The sequence below is a fragment of the Cyrtonyx montezumae genome, unplaced genomic scaffold, assembly GCF_038088225.1.
Source record: "Cyrtonyx montezumae isolate F1298 unplaced genomic scaffold, pur_monq_1.0 scaffold_5, whole genome shotgun sequence".
Lineage (NCBI taxonomy): Eukaryota > Metazoa > Chordata > Aves > Galliformes > Odontophoridae > Cyrtonyx > Cyrtonyx montezumae.
The window spans coordinates 9,472,532-9,488,533 of NW_027072056.1; the positions used below are offsets into that span (position 1 = coordinate 9,472,532).

A 16,002-nucleotide genomic window follows, 5' to 3' on the forward strand; every position below is an offset into this window, starting at 1 on the left:
TTTTAAATGTTTCCTCAATATAATTGAATAATGTTGATTGCTTTTAGAGAATTCAAGTGGCATGTGCCAGTAGCAAACCAAGAACTTTATTTTTTATGGAAAAACATTCATAAAGCTAGCAGGGAAAAGAAACAGTGACTTTTACTTCATATAGGAAAAGTAACATCAGCCTCACCTGTCAAAGCTGAGATGTATGATGCTTTGTAGCATTATTCAAAACATTCTGCACTAATGTTGTTTAAGAAAATTCATTTAAATATTTTAAATTGACTGGAGTTCTTCCATGCTTTGTGTTATCTAATCTTCTAGTGAGTAAACATGTAAAACATGACCAGTCTTAGGCAGTTCATGGTGTACTTCTTTACAGCAACACAACTGATCATAACAGTTTTTGTGCTGAAGTTAATTGTAACAAAACTTAGCATGCTGTAGCTTTATGCTGTATTAGGCCAGTTTTGCCCAGCTCTGTTTCCTAAGTATGGCTTACTTACCAGCCAGCGGCCAGAGAGGTCAAACTCTAAAAATACAGAAAGCTTTTGTTCTCATCTTGAGTATCTGTACCTGATACAGGTACAATCAGCAGCTCTAGGTCAGTTAACAGAACTGTGGCCATTCACATTGGAGATGTCATCCACAATAATAGAGCTAAATTTCAGTGAGCAGAACTAGAAGACTATATACACAGTTCCATATTCTGTTCTCCATTCCATCAACATAAATCACAAGTAACTGCTGAAGAAGTTGAATGTGAAATAAGAAATCCATCTGAACGTGCTAACTCATGCATGTGGAACTGGTGTAATACATCATCAGCTTTTGCTGCTTATTATTTCTGTTGAAGAATCAAATTAATATTTTCCATTAGTTTTCTGGTTTTGCTGTTCTGTGTGTTTTCCTTCAGGTCCATTAATGTCAGAGCACTATAGTACAGCCCACATACTGAGGATGGCCAATTATTCATGCACTTGATAATTAAAAATAAAAATAAAAGATCATTCGAGTAGAGAGCCCTTTCAGGAAAGCATTAAGAAATTTTCTTCAGCTTTGCACCACAGAATCTTGAATTTTAATATATTGAACTAATTGAAGTATTGTACTAGTATTTCAGCAGTACTTGACTAGCCAGGTAAGAAATACAATCATTTTCTTATATGTAATAACTAATCTTTTATCAGATAGAACACATAGTAAGAAGGAATTTTATAAATCATTCACATCCTGATTGAAGTATCTTACAGGACTAGAGCAAATCAGAAGTAACTGCACTGCAGTCAATGGAGTTTCACCAAAGATCAGTGGTGAAAAGATAAGAGAATCAAAAGTCAATGTTTCTAGCATCGCTTCAATTTTAAGACTGTCAGTGTGCTTTTAAACTCTATATTTGTTAGTACTAAAGTGAAAGATCTTAAGTCATTTTAAAAGCATATTTCTAATAATTTATTACCATTTTGTAGCATACTTTCACATAAGTACTTCAGCACAGCCCAATGTGGTTGGTTCCTTGAGAAAAACAGCTTTAAACTGCCATACAGTAGAAACATGGAAAGCAATAAATTGTGTAAAAAAAAAAACATCTGGAACTTTTTCTACGCTTGTGCCTCTTCAGTTGATTTTTCTTGTGATTGTTTCTTTCCAATATAAGGTTGCATAAATAAAAATAATATTCCCACCATATATAGCGAGCCACATATATAAAAAGAAAAATCATATTTATGTGTGATGTCATAGATCCAACCTGCAAAATAAGGACAAAACATGCATATTATAAAGTTGACAAAAAGGTAAATTGCTTGGGAATATATGAAAGATGTTGCACATTTTTCTCATGACATTTCACTGAAAATCTTAGTTGTTTTGAAGGAAAAACAATGTAGTGATTATAGCATCTAGAGGTGACAAATAGAAATGCATCAACAAAATCTCCTGGTCACTCACCATAACCCAAAACTAATTCAGAACCTATCACCCTCATTTAAGTATTACAGAATCTTAAAATGGGATGTTAGCTGTGTGCCATTGTAGGATATCTCAAACTGTACATTTTTTAGATAAATTACTGTAACACAACTGACTTCAGACATTTTGGAATCCCAAACCAACTACTTCTTCCACTCTGCTATTTTCTTTGCTATTACTGCTATGCCCAGAACTGCTACTGTGTCATGCAGGCTAGCTTAAATACTGTGCCTTGTGCAAGCAAAGATATTCCCAAAAGTGTTCTCGAAGATTCACATACCAATAAAACACTTTTCAAAAATCTTGGTCTTGCAATTACTCCCATTCCAGCCATAATCCCTTTGCAAAAATACATGAAAACTAATTCAGAAAGCTTTGAGAACTCAAATAGTGAAATTACCCCATTTCATACAGGCTGCATTGCCATGTAATCTCAAGACCAGAAGCTTTTTATACACCAACTAGTCTCATCCAATTTGCTTCATTACTAATGACCAAACACAAAGCTGTGTTGAGCACAGACTGAGAGGTGCTGAGAGTATATGGTAGAGTAAAGCCTGATGATTTTCAAAGGATGCTAAGTGAACTTTCTTCTAAAAATAATTTCATCTCACTTGATGCTCGGGATAGGTGAGAGCATTCTATCTTCTCTGGGCTGCTGGTGGTCGAGCAGGCTTTAGTTCAGCCCAGTGTCACTCCTGGCTGACCACAGCCATAAATTACAGGGCTTCCTACAGCTTTCCTTTGATTTGCTTCTCTCTTATAAACAGCCATAGTCTGGCTACAGTATTGACCATCACCACCACCTCCGTCTCTCCCCATCAGTTCCCCACTGCACTTCCCAATTTCTTTGCATGAGAAAATTTAAAATGAATGTTTTTTAAACCTTAATGACTTTAGGGATAACGCTGTGTGCTCTTCTGCCTTCTGCTGTGGAAAGCAGTAACAAGATCGTGAGTAGTACGCTCCCAAAAGTAGGTGCCATGGACAGAAGAAAGGCAAAGCCAAGTTAAATTAATACATCCATGGGCAGCTTAGAGTGTTGAAGCCCAAACAGACTTTATAGTTCTTGATGCAAATACTATGGTACAAATACCCTGAAAAATATTCATCATTTTTTATCTAGATATAGGCATGAGTGTGTATGTGAATATAGTATGCTGCATGAGTATATAAAAACATGTTACCCTTTCTAATTTTTAAAAAGGATACAATAATATTTTAAAGAAGCATACCACTGAAAGAACAGCTTGTAATGTATTTGGGGTTATTTATAAGGACGATAAATTGTAATGTGTGAATAGCAAGCAACAGATGTGTCCTGTAAATATATGCAATGTAAAGCTGGATTTATAGTCCTTTCTGGAGCAGCTGCCTTTTTGATAACTGCAGGGTTCATAAAAAAGCCTGATAAAATAACAAGTCACATGTCTACAAAACAAACAACAGTTGGTGAGAAATTTGAACTTTTTACCTGCAAAGGGCGGTCCAAGCAATGCAGATATTCCATTGGCACAAATGATGATGCCATAGGCATTTGCAAGGTGTTTAGTTCCAACTAAATCTTCAGTCACAACAGGCATTAGGGAAAAATAGCCACTAGAAAATCCTATTAGAGCACAAACCACAGCCAGACTAATGTATATTTGCATTAGTGGCAAAGTAAGAATGCAGGTGACCAGGGTGAAGTTAGCCATGAGGAACACGTTCCAAGTGCTGATGCAAGGGAGATCAGAGATGATTCCAAGGATCACTTTACCAAAAATGTGAACAATTGCTATAATGGACGTCAAAGGAAATATATTGTTCTGACTAGATAAATTGTACTGCTTGACTATCTCTGGAAGATGAATAAAGGGAATGACAAAGCTGCTATAGGCAAACAAAGCCCAAATTATAAAGGCCACAAATATTCTGTTGGTGAACAGTGATGCAGCTCCAAAGTAACTGGAGTACCAGATTCCAAAGCCCTTCCTGACTGTGACTGTCAGCTGGCTCACTGTCTTAAGAATGCGCAGTCCATACATACTCTTTCCAGTCCTAGATTTACCTCCAATTTCTATCTGCTTAATATCATCAAGCACTTCTTCATTTTTAAGCACTTCTTCATTTTTTACCACTTCTTTATTTTCTGGTTCTTCACTGAGGACTCCATTAGATTTTATAGTCTCTGCAGAATGGGACAGAGCTTTTGCCTGATTATCTCCACTATTACTTCTCACAACGTACTTTTTGTTAACATCTTTGGGAGAAAGTGGTCTCATTAGTGCCCCGCAGACACAAAGGTTCAGACAGATCGCACCCTGGATGAACATGGCATTTCTCCACCCAAGTTCCCTGCAGAGGTACTTCAGTAAGGCTGTCATTAAGAAAGCTCCAAACCCAGTTCCTGTGGTACTGAGTCCTTGTGCAAGTGCTCTTCTCTTCTGAAAATACTGTCCTACCATGACCACTGCAGGCAGATAAACCATGCCACTCCCAATGCCTATGAAAAGAACAAAGAAAAGAAACCTGAACTTTGTGCCAAGAAGATAAAAATCAACAAAAAAATGAACCAGGTTTATTCCTAACTTTTGCAGAAACGTAACAGTAATTCCAAGAATAAATATTAAGTTCTCATGTTAACATTAATTTCTGTCTCGTAGTGTTTTCCAAAATCTGTGACACTCAAGCAGAAAGCATTGAATGTCATGCAAACATATCCATAACAGTAGTAGTTGTCTAGTTTTGCAATCTCTGCCATTTAAAGAGACTAAAATAATGGCAAATGCAGAAAATGGTTGCAGGTTTACTGCAGTCATTATTTACAACAGCATTTTGGGCTTAAAATCTTTCCTAAAATAGCTGAAGCCCTGTCCCCATCTGCCTATGCTCCTACTCACATCAGTGTTTACTGAGCTTCCCTGAGCAGCCAGAGAAGTGAAAAATGTATATACTGTTTTATCTTTCCAGTGCATGAAGGGACAGTAAGTGAGGGAACAGTGTTTGTGGGGACTGTCACTGAGGGGATGGTGCTTAAGGGGACAGTGACTGAGGGAATGGTGGGTGAGAGGACAGTGAGTGAAGGGATAGTGAGGTGATGTTGCATGATGGGATGGTGAGCAGCAGTGGTGGCAGCAAAAGCAAAGAGGTGACTGAGGCGCTGGCAAGCAGAGGTCTCATGGAGCTGGGATGAACATCTCAGGCATTCCTGAGATTGCTGTTTTGCTGCCCCACATTCCTACTGTAACAGCATCTCATTTCTCCGCCTCATGTAAAAATCTGCCTCAGACTTTTTTCTGAGAATGCAATTTTCAGCCCACTTTTTAAAATCCCTGCATTAACTCTGACTTTTTGTTCACACTCTTTCTGAAAGGCAGCAAAGGTTGAGATAACTCAGGCTCCTCTCTGCCTGAATATAACAAATACACATGGAAACAAAAACTGCCAAAAGGGCAAAACCTTACCTATAATTATTGCTCTTTGTTCAAGAATTTACAGACTTACTGAAATCTATAGCACACTAGTAGAAAGAGTTGTCACAGTGATCCTTCTGAGTTCTATGTTTTTTTCCATCCAGACAGATAAAAAATTATGTACAGAAATTCTGCAGATTTCTGTGAAATTTTGTGAAGGGGTCATCTGAGAGAAGGCATTTCAGCTATTGTAAGGATTGCAAACATTTTTTATATTGAATTTCTGTCACATTAGCCATGGAATTAATTATATTTCACAGCTCCTTGACTTGCTCAGTGTTACTCAGATCATAGAATTGTAGAACAACTTGGGTTGGAGGGGACCTTAAAGCCCATCTAGTACTATCCCCTGCCATGGGCTGGCTGCCCCCCACCAGCTCAGGCTGCCCAGGGCCCCATCCGACCTGGCAATGAGCACCTCCAGGGATGGTGCATCCACAGCCCTCCAAGCATCAGTGCCAGTGCCTGGTCCTCTTTTTCTCCTTTCTAAAAAATGGGAGCGATGTTTCCCTTTTTTCAGTCACCAGAGACTTTGCCTGACAGCTGTAATTTTTCAAATATCGTGGAAAGAGTCTTGGCAACCACATCGGCCAGTTCCTTCAGAACCCTGGGATGCGTGTTGTCTGGCCCCATAGACTTGTGCACATTAAGCCTCATAAGTTGGTCTTGATCTTGCTCTGCTCTTACAGTGTGAGGGATTTTCCTCTCCCAACCCCAGCCTAGAGATTCAGGGACACAGAGGCATGAGAAGCCTGACTGGCTGTGAAGATTGAGGCAAGAACTTGTTACTTATGACTACACACATTGTTCCCATTGAGGCAGATCAAATCTACTCAATTGGATTCAGAAGATTAAACAAAAGCGAAAATATACTTGGAAGAAAGTCATGCTTATCTATTTTCCTTTTTTTTCATTAAAAACATGTCTTACACCCTAATTATGGCTACAGAAACAATACGTAGTTATCATATTCTGATATTTTGCTAATGTGTAACAATTCCTGTAAAAAAATATGCTATTTCTATGGCAAAGAGAAGAGCGCTAGCTAGATACACCGTTCAACAATATTTTAATCTCTTGATAATCCATTTGTTAGAGTTTTGGTTACATTAATTCTTCTAATTAAGAATGCCTTCTAATGTATTCACATGGGACAAACTGATAAAAATGCCATCTTCACATGGTAGATTTAAATTACAACAAAAGCCATCAGGACCAATCCACTGTGTAAACAAATCAGCTTTCTGAAAAGATAAATCTGTGAAGACTGTGAAGGAGAAACAGTAATAACTCTGTTGGAATGAAGGATGTTGCTCTTTGCCTCTGATTCTCATGATTATAGCACTGTGCCATGAGAGCTCACTCTCCATGAGTGCCATGTGCCACTCACATGAGAGCTGAAAAAGCTAAAATCAAAAGTTAAGATACAATCCATAACTAAAACTTTAATTTGGAAAAACACTCCAGGAATCAGTCCAACTTCCCTCTTCACTCACCCAGATAACATCCAAAGGAATCAAAAATCATCTGAAAGGACTTTCAAATGCTAGTCTGGCTTACCAGCTGTCACCCCAAATGTAAGGAAGAGGTAGTGCACATTTGAGGCGTAGGCACTCAATATCCAGCCTAGGGCATTCAATATCCCTCCAATTATTGCTGTTTTGCGGCACCCACACATGGTAATGAATAAACCAATGAATGGACCTGTTAAAGAATGTGAAAAAATGCTATATTATTTATTTAAATCCCCTAAACCCTTTAATCATTTTTCACACAAAAATTCTTAATGATGCTTTATACACAATGTTAAAACATCACGCTACTCACCCAATTCAGAGGTTCTTTTCCTAATTATCATGGAAAAAAATGTATCTAACCAACCTTAGCATATTTAGCAAATATCCTTAAGAGCTAAAAGCCACATTGCTCTATGAAGGAATGGCTTAAACAGAGGAAGAAACTGAAATCATTGTTCCCAATGCAAAAGCTGTGAGTGCAGATCTTTTCTTACGAGTCATTAGAAAGCATTTTTTTTTAATTTTGTTCTCAGTGGAATATTTTAGGCAGACCTAAACACATTTTCAATCTTAATTTGGGGAAATAGATGTGTGTTTGTACACACATATACAAACATACACCTACAGATATTCTTTTGGGTTGCTCCAACCACTAGAAAATAGAAAATAATTTTTTTCAGTCAACAAATGAAATATAAATTAGTTCTCATAGCCAGAGTATGGAGAGGGACACATGCTTAGCAGAAGACCAGTTTTCTGGATTCTAGTGAGACCTTGAAGTCACAAGCATTCTTTTCCTGTTCACGCTGTTGCCTGGTCTAATTGTCTTCTCTACGACCATCTCTGTTGTCCCCTATCTTCCTCTAATTTGTAATTTGCCACCTGGACAATTTAAAAGAGACAACTGAGGAGAAACTGAGCAGCTCTGCTAGTAAATTGGAAAACCATAAGAAAGTATTTGAAGGGCGAGCAGCAAACATATTCCAAAAATCTCTGTAGTTCTGAAATAAGTGATGTTAGAACATACCTACAATAAGTGTAATGCCCATGCTAAGAGAGCTAACCCATGCAGTTAAGCCACGACTTTGATTAAACTCTTCAAGCCATTCCATGTTGAGTATTCCAAGGGCCATCTGGGACCCCATGATAAGTATGTGCACAAGGAAAGAGGCAAATACAATCATCCAAGCCCATCCTCCATCGATGTTTGGATTAGGCTTAATTGGCTTACTTCCAACTTTTGATTCATCTCCAAAATCATATCCAATATCCTCTCGGCTGGCATACATTTTTTCCACAGTATTCTGTAACACATAAAGTAAATAATTTCAAAACACATTCAGAATGATGTGATTTTGCAGCTTGGTTACAGTGAATAACATAAATGACAACAGTATTTCACCTTTTTTTCCCTTGTACTTCATTTTCATTGTTCAAATGCAAAATGCTAAGAAAATTCTTCAATTAATGTGTATGTACTTTATTATCATGGCTGTCTACATAGGAGCATTTATGGGTGCCATTAGGCCACATCATTTCCATTAGTGTATATTTACTTACTTGTATGTGGCTGAGAGCACTCACTCTTCATGGGGTTGACTCTGATCAGAGAAAAAGGTTGGACTCTCTCTGTGTACTTCTTCAGTGTCACTTCTGTTGTCCCAGTAAGATTTTGTGCCTTCGTGTTCAAATTAATAAAGCTTGGGGTAAAGAAATAGAAATCTTGAAGAGGCAGGTAGATGAAATTACTGTACTTTTTTCAGAGGAAACCAATTTTGATATGTATTTCTTCCTTAGTTGTGAAGACAGAAAGATAAGGTTTTAGGGTTCTTCACTTTCAAAAAGCTTTCTTAAATAAATTATAAAGAAGGGATTGTTACTTCATCTCTGGCACGGTTAAACTTTTACTAGAGTCAGTTTGACTACCTGTTTACTACTATACTCCCAGTTTCCATAGTACTAATTCATACAATCCTACTAAAACAAATGAATCTGCCAAATAAATGTCAGTGCCTATCAGAACCAAACTGTGTGTTAGTTATGTGCACAGACATGTAGGATCAAGCCATAATATCTCAGTTTGTTTGTGTTAATTTCTTTCTTTCTAACTCTACATGTTATTTGTAAGCAATTTTTATATAAGTAACAGGCAAGGTGCAGAACCTAATCTTCCCTCCGTCTGATTTATGCAACATATCAAAATGTTACATGGTTGTGGAGCACCACATAGGATTTCATGGAGACTAGACATAAGTGTAATGATACAAATTGCCACAGATGGTAATTGTTTTCCCTTCTTTTCTTTTCTGGAGAAATAGAAAAGAGCCATCAACTTCACAACAGTCAAACAAGATAAGAAAGTTATCAAAAACTGTTTTTAAGAGCTTCATGAGCTCTCAAAAGATTCGTCTCCAGTTCAAGGCCAGTTCCTCTGTACCAATACATTGGCAGTGAATGGAACAATTCAGACTTTGTACTAATGAAAATTTGTGCTGTTCATCTTTAAATATAGGAGAATATTTATAGGAGTAAAGGATTATATGCTTCTTCAGTTATTACTTTTCCAAACTCCTTTTTTCTTATTGCTAGATAAACATACAGAGGTCTTCAAGTATTTTGTGTTAACACACAGAAGGAGCCAGAGCTACTGCTTCACAAACAACCTGACTGCCCACATATGTAACCTCTCCAAGCTGTGTGCTGGTAAGTTACCTTCCAAGAGCCTTATTGCGATAGGTACTTACGTATAGCTATGGACAGCTTGCAATTCTGAGTTCCTCCAAAAGCACTCTGATTTGCCTCATATAACTGTAACTAAAATAAGTTGTGCCTCTGTTATGAAACTCTTTTTGGACTATGTTATCTCTAGTCCTAACTTGGCCGGGGAAGAAAGGAGGAATGTACGGATGACATAGTGAGGCTTAAGAACTGTGCACATGTAATGCTGCATGAGCAGATAATCTGGGAGCAAAAGATGAGTGTATAGAGTGCCACTTCATACACACTCTCACTTACTGGTTTTTCTTTCCAAATCGGGCAGCAAAAAGAGAAGATTATTCTTATTCGTCTTTCTCAAATGCTCCACGGTGTTTCAGGCAGGAGTGTAAAAGTGGCAGGGGGAATGGTGAGAAGTGAGGGGTGCAGACTTTCATATAAACAGAAGAGAGCAGCCTGGGACAGCCTCAGTTAAAATTATACTTAATTCTTCTTCTACAGTGGGTAGGTCTCCAAGATGGCATTTTCATCTTTCTTGCACCAGTGATGCAGTGTATCTGACTACCTGCTGAGGACACAGCCCACTCACAAGAGTGAGAAAGACGAGCTACATAAAAGTAATAAAGCTACTGAAAAATAATGCTAATGGAAAAAAATAGAAATAGCAGAATGAATGAAAATTTCAAGCTGCTAAGCACAGCCTGTGTGGGATTAGTGAAAAATGTATGATGAATATTACAGTACATCTTAGATAATGGAATACAAAATTATGCAACTCAAGAATCAGAGTGAGGACTCAGTGAGGAACCACGCCTTTCAGGCTTTCAGCTTTTGACTGTTTTTTGTGTACAAAAAATATATATATCCTTTGGATAGGAAGGAAAAAGATACATCTTTCATTCTTTTAAAAAGATTTAAAGTAAAAATAACTGGCACAGAGATTCAAAGACATGACACTCATCTTTCTAGCAGCAGAGAAAGTGCAAGCTTCCTGACAGAATGGGCTTAGCTTGATTAGATGCAACTTAATGCAGGCCTGCAACCCCCACAAAGCTTGGGAAAATGCATATATTTTTCCTTTGAATAGGATTTGCACTTATTATTACTTCTATGTTAATGTCAGACATTCAGAGTGAAAAGCACAGAAGTTCATTTCCAATAGCTGCACTAACTCTGAAGCTCTGGATAAAGCAAGGACTGCATGTCTGGATTCTCTCACAGCCACTGACTCACCACCCATAGCCTATAACCCAGGTGAAATGCTCTTACCTGCCCTCAGTCTTCTTCCCACACCACAGCACTGACAAGAACACAGCATGCGGAAGGCAGAGAAGCCCAAGGGGCTCTTAGTAATTGTGAAATCCTAGAGAAACTGCAGTGAAAATGATAGCAGCTGATCTGTGAAGCCAGACCCCCAATGGACAAGGCAGTGAAGACTCACTCACAATAAGTGTTTGCATACAGCCCCTCACAAAGAGCTGCATTTAAAGACAGGAGAATTTGGATTATTGTTTGGGCAGCTGGAGAAAGACTAGGTGTTTTTCAGAAAAGCTTGCTATATTATAAGCACACACAATATACAGAGCTCTTAGAAAGCTGGCTCACTCAAATGTTAAGAGTCCACATAAACACTGAGCTTTTCTGAAAATCTGACTCACTGAGACAAATGCAGGTGCTGTAACAAGCACCAAAGTTAGCAAAGAAACATCCAAGTGCCCTGTACCATTACTGGCACTACGGCTCCCTGGTTAGAAGTTGAATGGGATCATCAGAAAAACATCCATCTGGATACAAAGAGCCCATGTGATTAAAATTTTAGATTCTTTGGTAACCTCTTCCCCTATCTGATTGCTTCTTCCTTGAAAAGTATAGCATCAGACCGGAGTTTCAAGCCACTTCCAATGGGCATAACTCATAAATACTTCATAGAAAGTACTGAGGTTTGCTTCTGAGTACTCTCACTAGATACATGTAATTATTTGTCATTTGAAGATACATAGAAAAAATATTGCTAAAAGCAGTTACCTAGGGTCTGTTTGGGGTGTTGTGCTGTTGTAACCCGAACTTGGTAATACGCCAGGCACTTTGGTTGTCAGTGACTTCACTGGAGACGTAACTACAGACCAGATCAGGTCCACTTCTGCAGATGAGAGGCACACGGTGTATGCGCGCACGCCCGCAAAGAAACAGGGACATACGAAAACGCCAAGCTGACTGCTGGTGCCGCAAGCCAGCATGCAGCAGCGTCCCGGCTGGGCTCGGTGCCCTGCGGGCTGCCCTGCCTGTGCTCGGAGAGCTCCGAGCGCCGTGCGGCGACGCCGCGTCTCCAGCGCGAGCACGAGTGGCCGCGGCCAGCGGGAACGGGCTCATAGGACGAGCGGCGCGCGGGGCACGGGAAGGTTGCTGCCGGGCCGCGCGTCTGTTTCGCGAGCTTTTGGAGGCGCTACACGCTACGCCCTCCCAAACGCGCGAGTCAGCCTCACGCACCGCCCCGCCAGCGCGCTCCCCGCGGCAGCACCTGCCGGGCCCGCGGCGCTGCGGGGCTCCGCGCGGGGCGGTGCCGGGGGACGACGCGTGGCCGGCACCGCCCGCCCGCCGAGCACAAAGGATGACCGCTAGTTACCCCGCTGCGGCGGGGCTGCCGCCGCCTCCCGCCGCCCTCGGGCGGCCCCGGGCCCCGCAGCCTGACCGCGGGGCTCTCGCGGCGCCCGCTTCCCGGCCCGCGCCCCTGCCCGCGGCGCTGCCGGTGCCGCGCGGCTCCTCCCGGCCCCTCCCGAGGTCCTCACCCCGCGGGGGGCCCCCACCCCCCCACCCCCCCCCCCCGCCCTGCACGGCTCTGCTCCCCGCCGCGCCGCCCCACGCCCCGAGCTGCGGCGTCCCATTGCCGACCTGCGCCCGCTCCGCTTCTGCTCTCCCCGCTCGCCGGCCCGGGGCTTACTGTCCGCAGCGGGGAGCGGCCGGTGCCGGGCCCTTCGCTCCCCGGGCAGCTCGTCTCGCGCGTTGTCTCGCTTCCATTCCCTGCAATTTCAAATCTCCACGCTCTTTCATTCCTGCGATACCGGCTAATTCTGGTTTGGCAGAGGAGATTTGCAGTCCTCTCACATGCACACTCTTGTGGCTGAATGAAGTTTTTTTTACTGCACAGGTTGTCGCCGGAAATATACATCGGAGAGAGTTAAAGGATGTCATCCAATAAAAGCCGTCAGTCTCAGGGTTTTAATGGCCTTTGGGCCTCAGTAAATTATTAACTTGAGAGAAGCTTGGGTGGCTTGGGAGAACTTGGGTGGCTAAACAGCCCTGAGGACGAAACGTGGAAGTGTCACGGTACAACACCCATTTGTGCAGTACACAACCTTCAGCATTATTCTTCCCTCGGAATGAAAATGGAGTTCAAAGAACCATAGAATATCACGAGTATTGAAGGGATGCATAAGGATCGTTAAGTCCAACCAGTGGCTCCATACGGGACCATCCAAAAATCAGACCATATGACTGAGAGCATTGTCCAGATCTTGAATGCCAGCAGCTCTGTGCCATGACCCCGGGGAGCCCATTCCATGCCCACCACCCTGTGGTGTAGAAACTTTTCCCGCTCTCCTGCCTGAGTTGCAGAAATGAATTCATGCAAAGCAGTACCTGGATCTCATTTCTATCTTTCTGAGTGGTCAGAGGCATTAATGAGGTGCACATTCTGCAGCACATTGCTCTATTTGCAGTGAGTTGGCTCAGATTGAAGAGATCATGTGCCATTGTGCAACACTTCCATCGCTGTGGAGCTGCGTACAACAGAGGTGTGCTGAATAGCATAGCTGAAGGCAGTAAGGGTAGGTTTGAGAGAACAGACAACAGAACAACAGTAATAATGTTTTATCTTTGTGGTGGTTCAGAATATGTTAAAGAGCCTTATTTTGAACGGGTTAAAAATACTGATTTGGTGTTCTATCTTTTCTGTATTTTTATTTAACCCCAGTCTTTGGTGTGTGCCATTACACATGCAGATCACAAGCTTTTTTTTTCATACAAATTCAAAGTCTGATCCAGTGTGTATATATACATATAGTCCATCAAATATACCTTTAAGAAACACTTTTATCTGTTTTCAGTTAAAGCATGTGGAAGATCATGTGCTATGGCTTCAGTTTTCACATAAATCTGATACTACTTTGCACTACAATCTTAAAAAGGTAATGGTTTTCTAGAATCAGCAACTAGATTAGTGTCCAAGAATTGTGCTTGGGTTCATTTCTCTCTCCTTTGTAAACAAAATGAGATATCCCATTTGAAAAGATTACGATATTCCATTGCAAATGCATGTGTCGTTCTGAACTGTACACGTTCCCAGTTACTGTTCTGCAGTACCTTAAATCATGTGTGGGCATTCCTATCCCAGGCTTTAACTCTGGCATCAGCTTTTTAGCTGGAGCCTGGTTTCTTAAAAGGTTTTGTGCTAAGGGCTTGATGTATGAATTTGCTGCTTGTTGGCTAGCGTTGCTACCTGATGTGACACGTACTTCTGGTTCGTGAATCAGCTGACATGCTAACATACATTATTAAGTCCACCACAGAAACAGATTTACCGGAGTATTTGGATGACTCATCACAAAATATTAAAAATACATTTCTTTGGCTGTTAACCCATGTTCCCCCTAGTACTTGAGATGCCATCTGCTTGCTTAAGTCCCCGTGCTAACAGATTCTGTCTGTAAGGTTTGAGCTGATAGAGAATTCACTTAGCTGTGTCATACTGCTTCAGCAGTTCTGGTTCGTAAGTCATTGTGGTTTGGGACTCAAAATCTTGGATTTATGCCATCTCTTGAAAAGATGAGTATGTATTGATTTATATGAGTTTTAACGATTAAATTGTACAGGTTTATCAGGGAAAATACAAACAATGTTTTGTAAGGAAAAAAAAGTATTTTGTAAGAATGAGAGGGACAATGCTATGGTTTCAGAAAAAAAAAAAAAAAGCATGCAGTTTTTAGCCAAGACGCATAAAGTGCCTAATTGAGTAAAATCAGGAGCAAAGAGTCTGACAGCCCCTGCTGCATTACAAATCTTAAATCTTAATTGTATATACTGGTTGGATGGCAAGCATAATAACAGAAACTGGAAAGGAAAGACTTTTTACTAGACTCTTTAACTTGATGGTAATTGAACATTGCAACAGAACTTAAAGGCAGAGAGGAAGAGAGAGAGGGCGAGAGGGAGAAGGGCAGAAGGAGGAACCAGTAACTCAGTTTTGCTTGCTGTCTGAGGAGCTCCATGACTTTCATGATTGCAGAACTTCTAGGGTCCATTCAGTCCAACCTTCTAATTGAAGGAAGATTGTGACTTGTATTTCAGGTCAGTCACGGCTTATTTATCCCACCCTTGAAGGTCTTCAAGGATAGAGGCTCTGCAGCTTTTGTGTGTAACTCCACACATGCAAAATCATGTGCAACCAGTCACAACTCCAGTGACTTATCTTGTGGCCTTTGCTCCTTGTTTTGCCATTTGCCATACTGAGAAGCATTCAGCTCTATGATCTTTGTCACTCTCTTTAATGCAGTTGCAGATTGTTATCAGATCTGCTCTTCTTCTGCTTCTCCTCACAAGTCATATGCTGTATCCCCTTGCCATCTTGCTTGCCTTCTGCATGACCTCCTGTTTTTCAACATTCTTCTTGGACTAGGGAGCTCAAACAGAACAAAATTTTAACTTATCAGCTCTGAAGTCTGCTGTCTTTGCTCGTTTCCTAATATAGGCCAGTGTACTGTCACTTTATTCACAACAGAAACACTGCTGGCTCATATTCAGCTTAGTGTCCACTGTGTGACAGCCACATCCTTCTCTGTGGGGCTGCTGCTCAGGCAGCCTGTATGGGTGCCTGACACTACTCAACCCTATATGCGCACATTTTCAATCCTTCTTAAACTTCATTAGATTGCTGTTCACTCAATTAAGTTTCCCAAAGTACTCTCAACTGAAGCTCCACTATGGGGTTTGAGAACCATCCATTCTAGTTTAGTACTGTCTGAAAATCTGATGCAGGCACATCCCGTGTCAGGATGAAAATCACAAAGACGCTATTGAGCAATAGTGGCCTCACTACTGACCCAGGGTATTCTGCTTGCTGCTGGCCAGCTACTAGGTATCACCTCGTTACTATCCTTGAAACCCAGCAATTCATCAGATTTTCAACCCACCTAGCAGTTCATTCACCCAGACAATATGCCTCAGTTTTTTTCTCACTCTATGCTTTTACCACTTTACTTAATCCCCATTGCTGAAAATAGCAGCTTAGAGACGGTTCAGCCCTCTGAAAATGTGTATTGATGAAAGTATCAAGTGCTGATGATTCCCAGCATTTATCATATATT

The 16,002-nt window shown here is 40.9% G+C and overlaps 2 protein-coding genes across 2 annotated transcripts in view; one reads left to right on the forward strand and one right to left on the reverse strand.

Moving 5' to 3' along the window:
- ZBTB38 (zinc finger and BTB domain containing 38) overlaps positions 1 to 16,002 on the forward strand; it is a 308,794-nt gene that overhangs the window by 242,618 nt on the left and 50,174 nt on the right. The window lies entirely within an intron of this gene.
- Positions 1,584 to 12,705, reverse strand: SLC16A14 (solute carrier family 16 member 14). Its single transcript, XM_065748092.1, has 6 exons — positions 12,533 to 12,705; positions 8,489 to 8,628; positions 7,956 to 8,232; positions 6,972 to 7,115; positions 3,431 to 4,441; positions 1,584 to 1,735 (listed from the first exon to the last, which is right to left on the reverse strand). The coding sequence occupies exons 3-6, from the start codon at positions 8,215 to 8,217 to the stop codon at positions 1,587 to 1,589; spliced, it is 1,566 nt and encodes a 521-aa protein (XP_065604164.1). The 5' UTR covers positions 8,218 to 8,232; positions 8,489 to 8,628; positions 12,533 to 12,705; the 3' UTR covers positions 1,584 to 1,586.

Bases quoted from the DNA above. Each gene is read 5' to 3' on its own strand.
- SLC16A14 (XM_065748092.1), bottom strand. From the start codon at position 8,217: ATGTATGCCAGCCGAGAGGATATTGGATATGATTTTGGAGATGAATCA. The intron at 7,116-7,955 runs GTATGTTCTAAC...ATTCTTTAACAG, and splicing joins GGGCATTACACTTATTGTAG to GTCCATTCATTGGTTTATTC. The intron at 1,736-3,430 runs GTAAAAAGTTCA...CTTATTTTGCAG, and splicing joins GCTTGGACCGCCCTTTGCAG to GTTGGATCTATGACATCACA.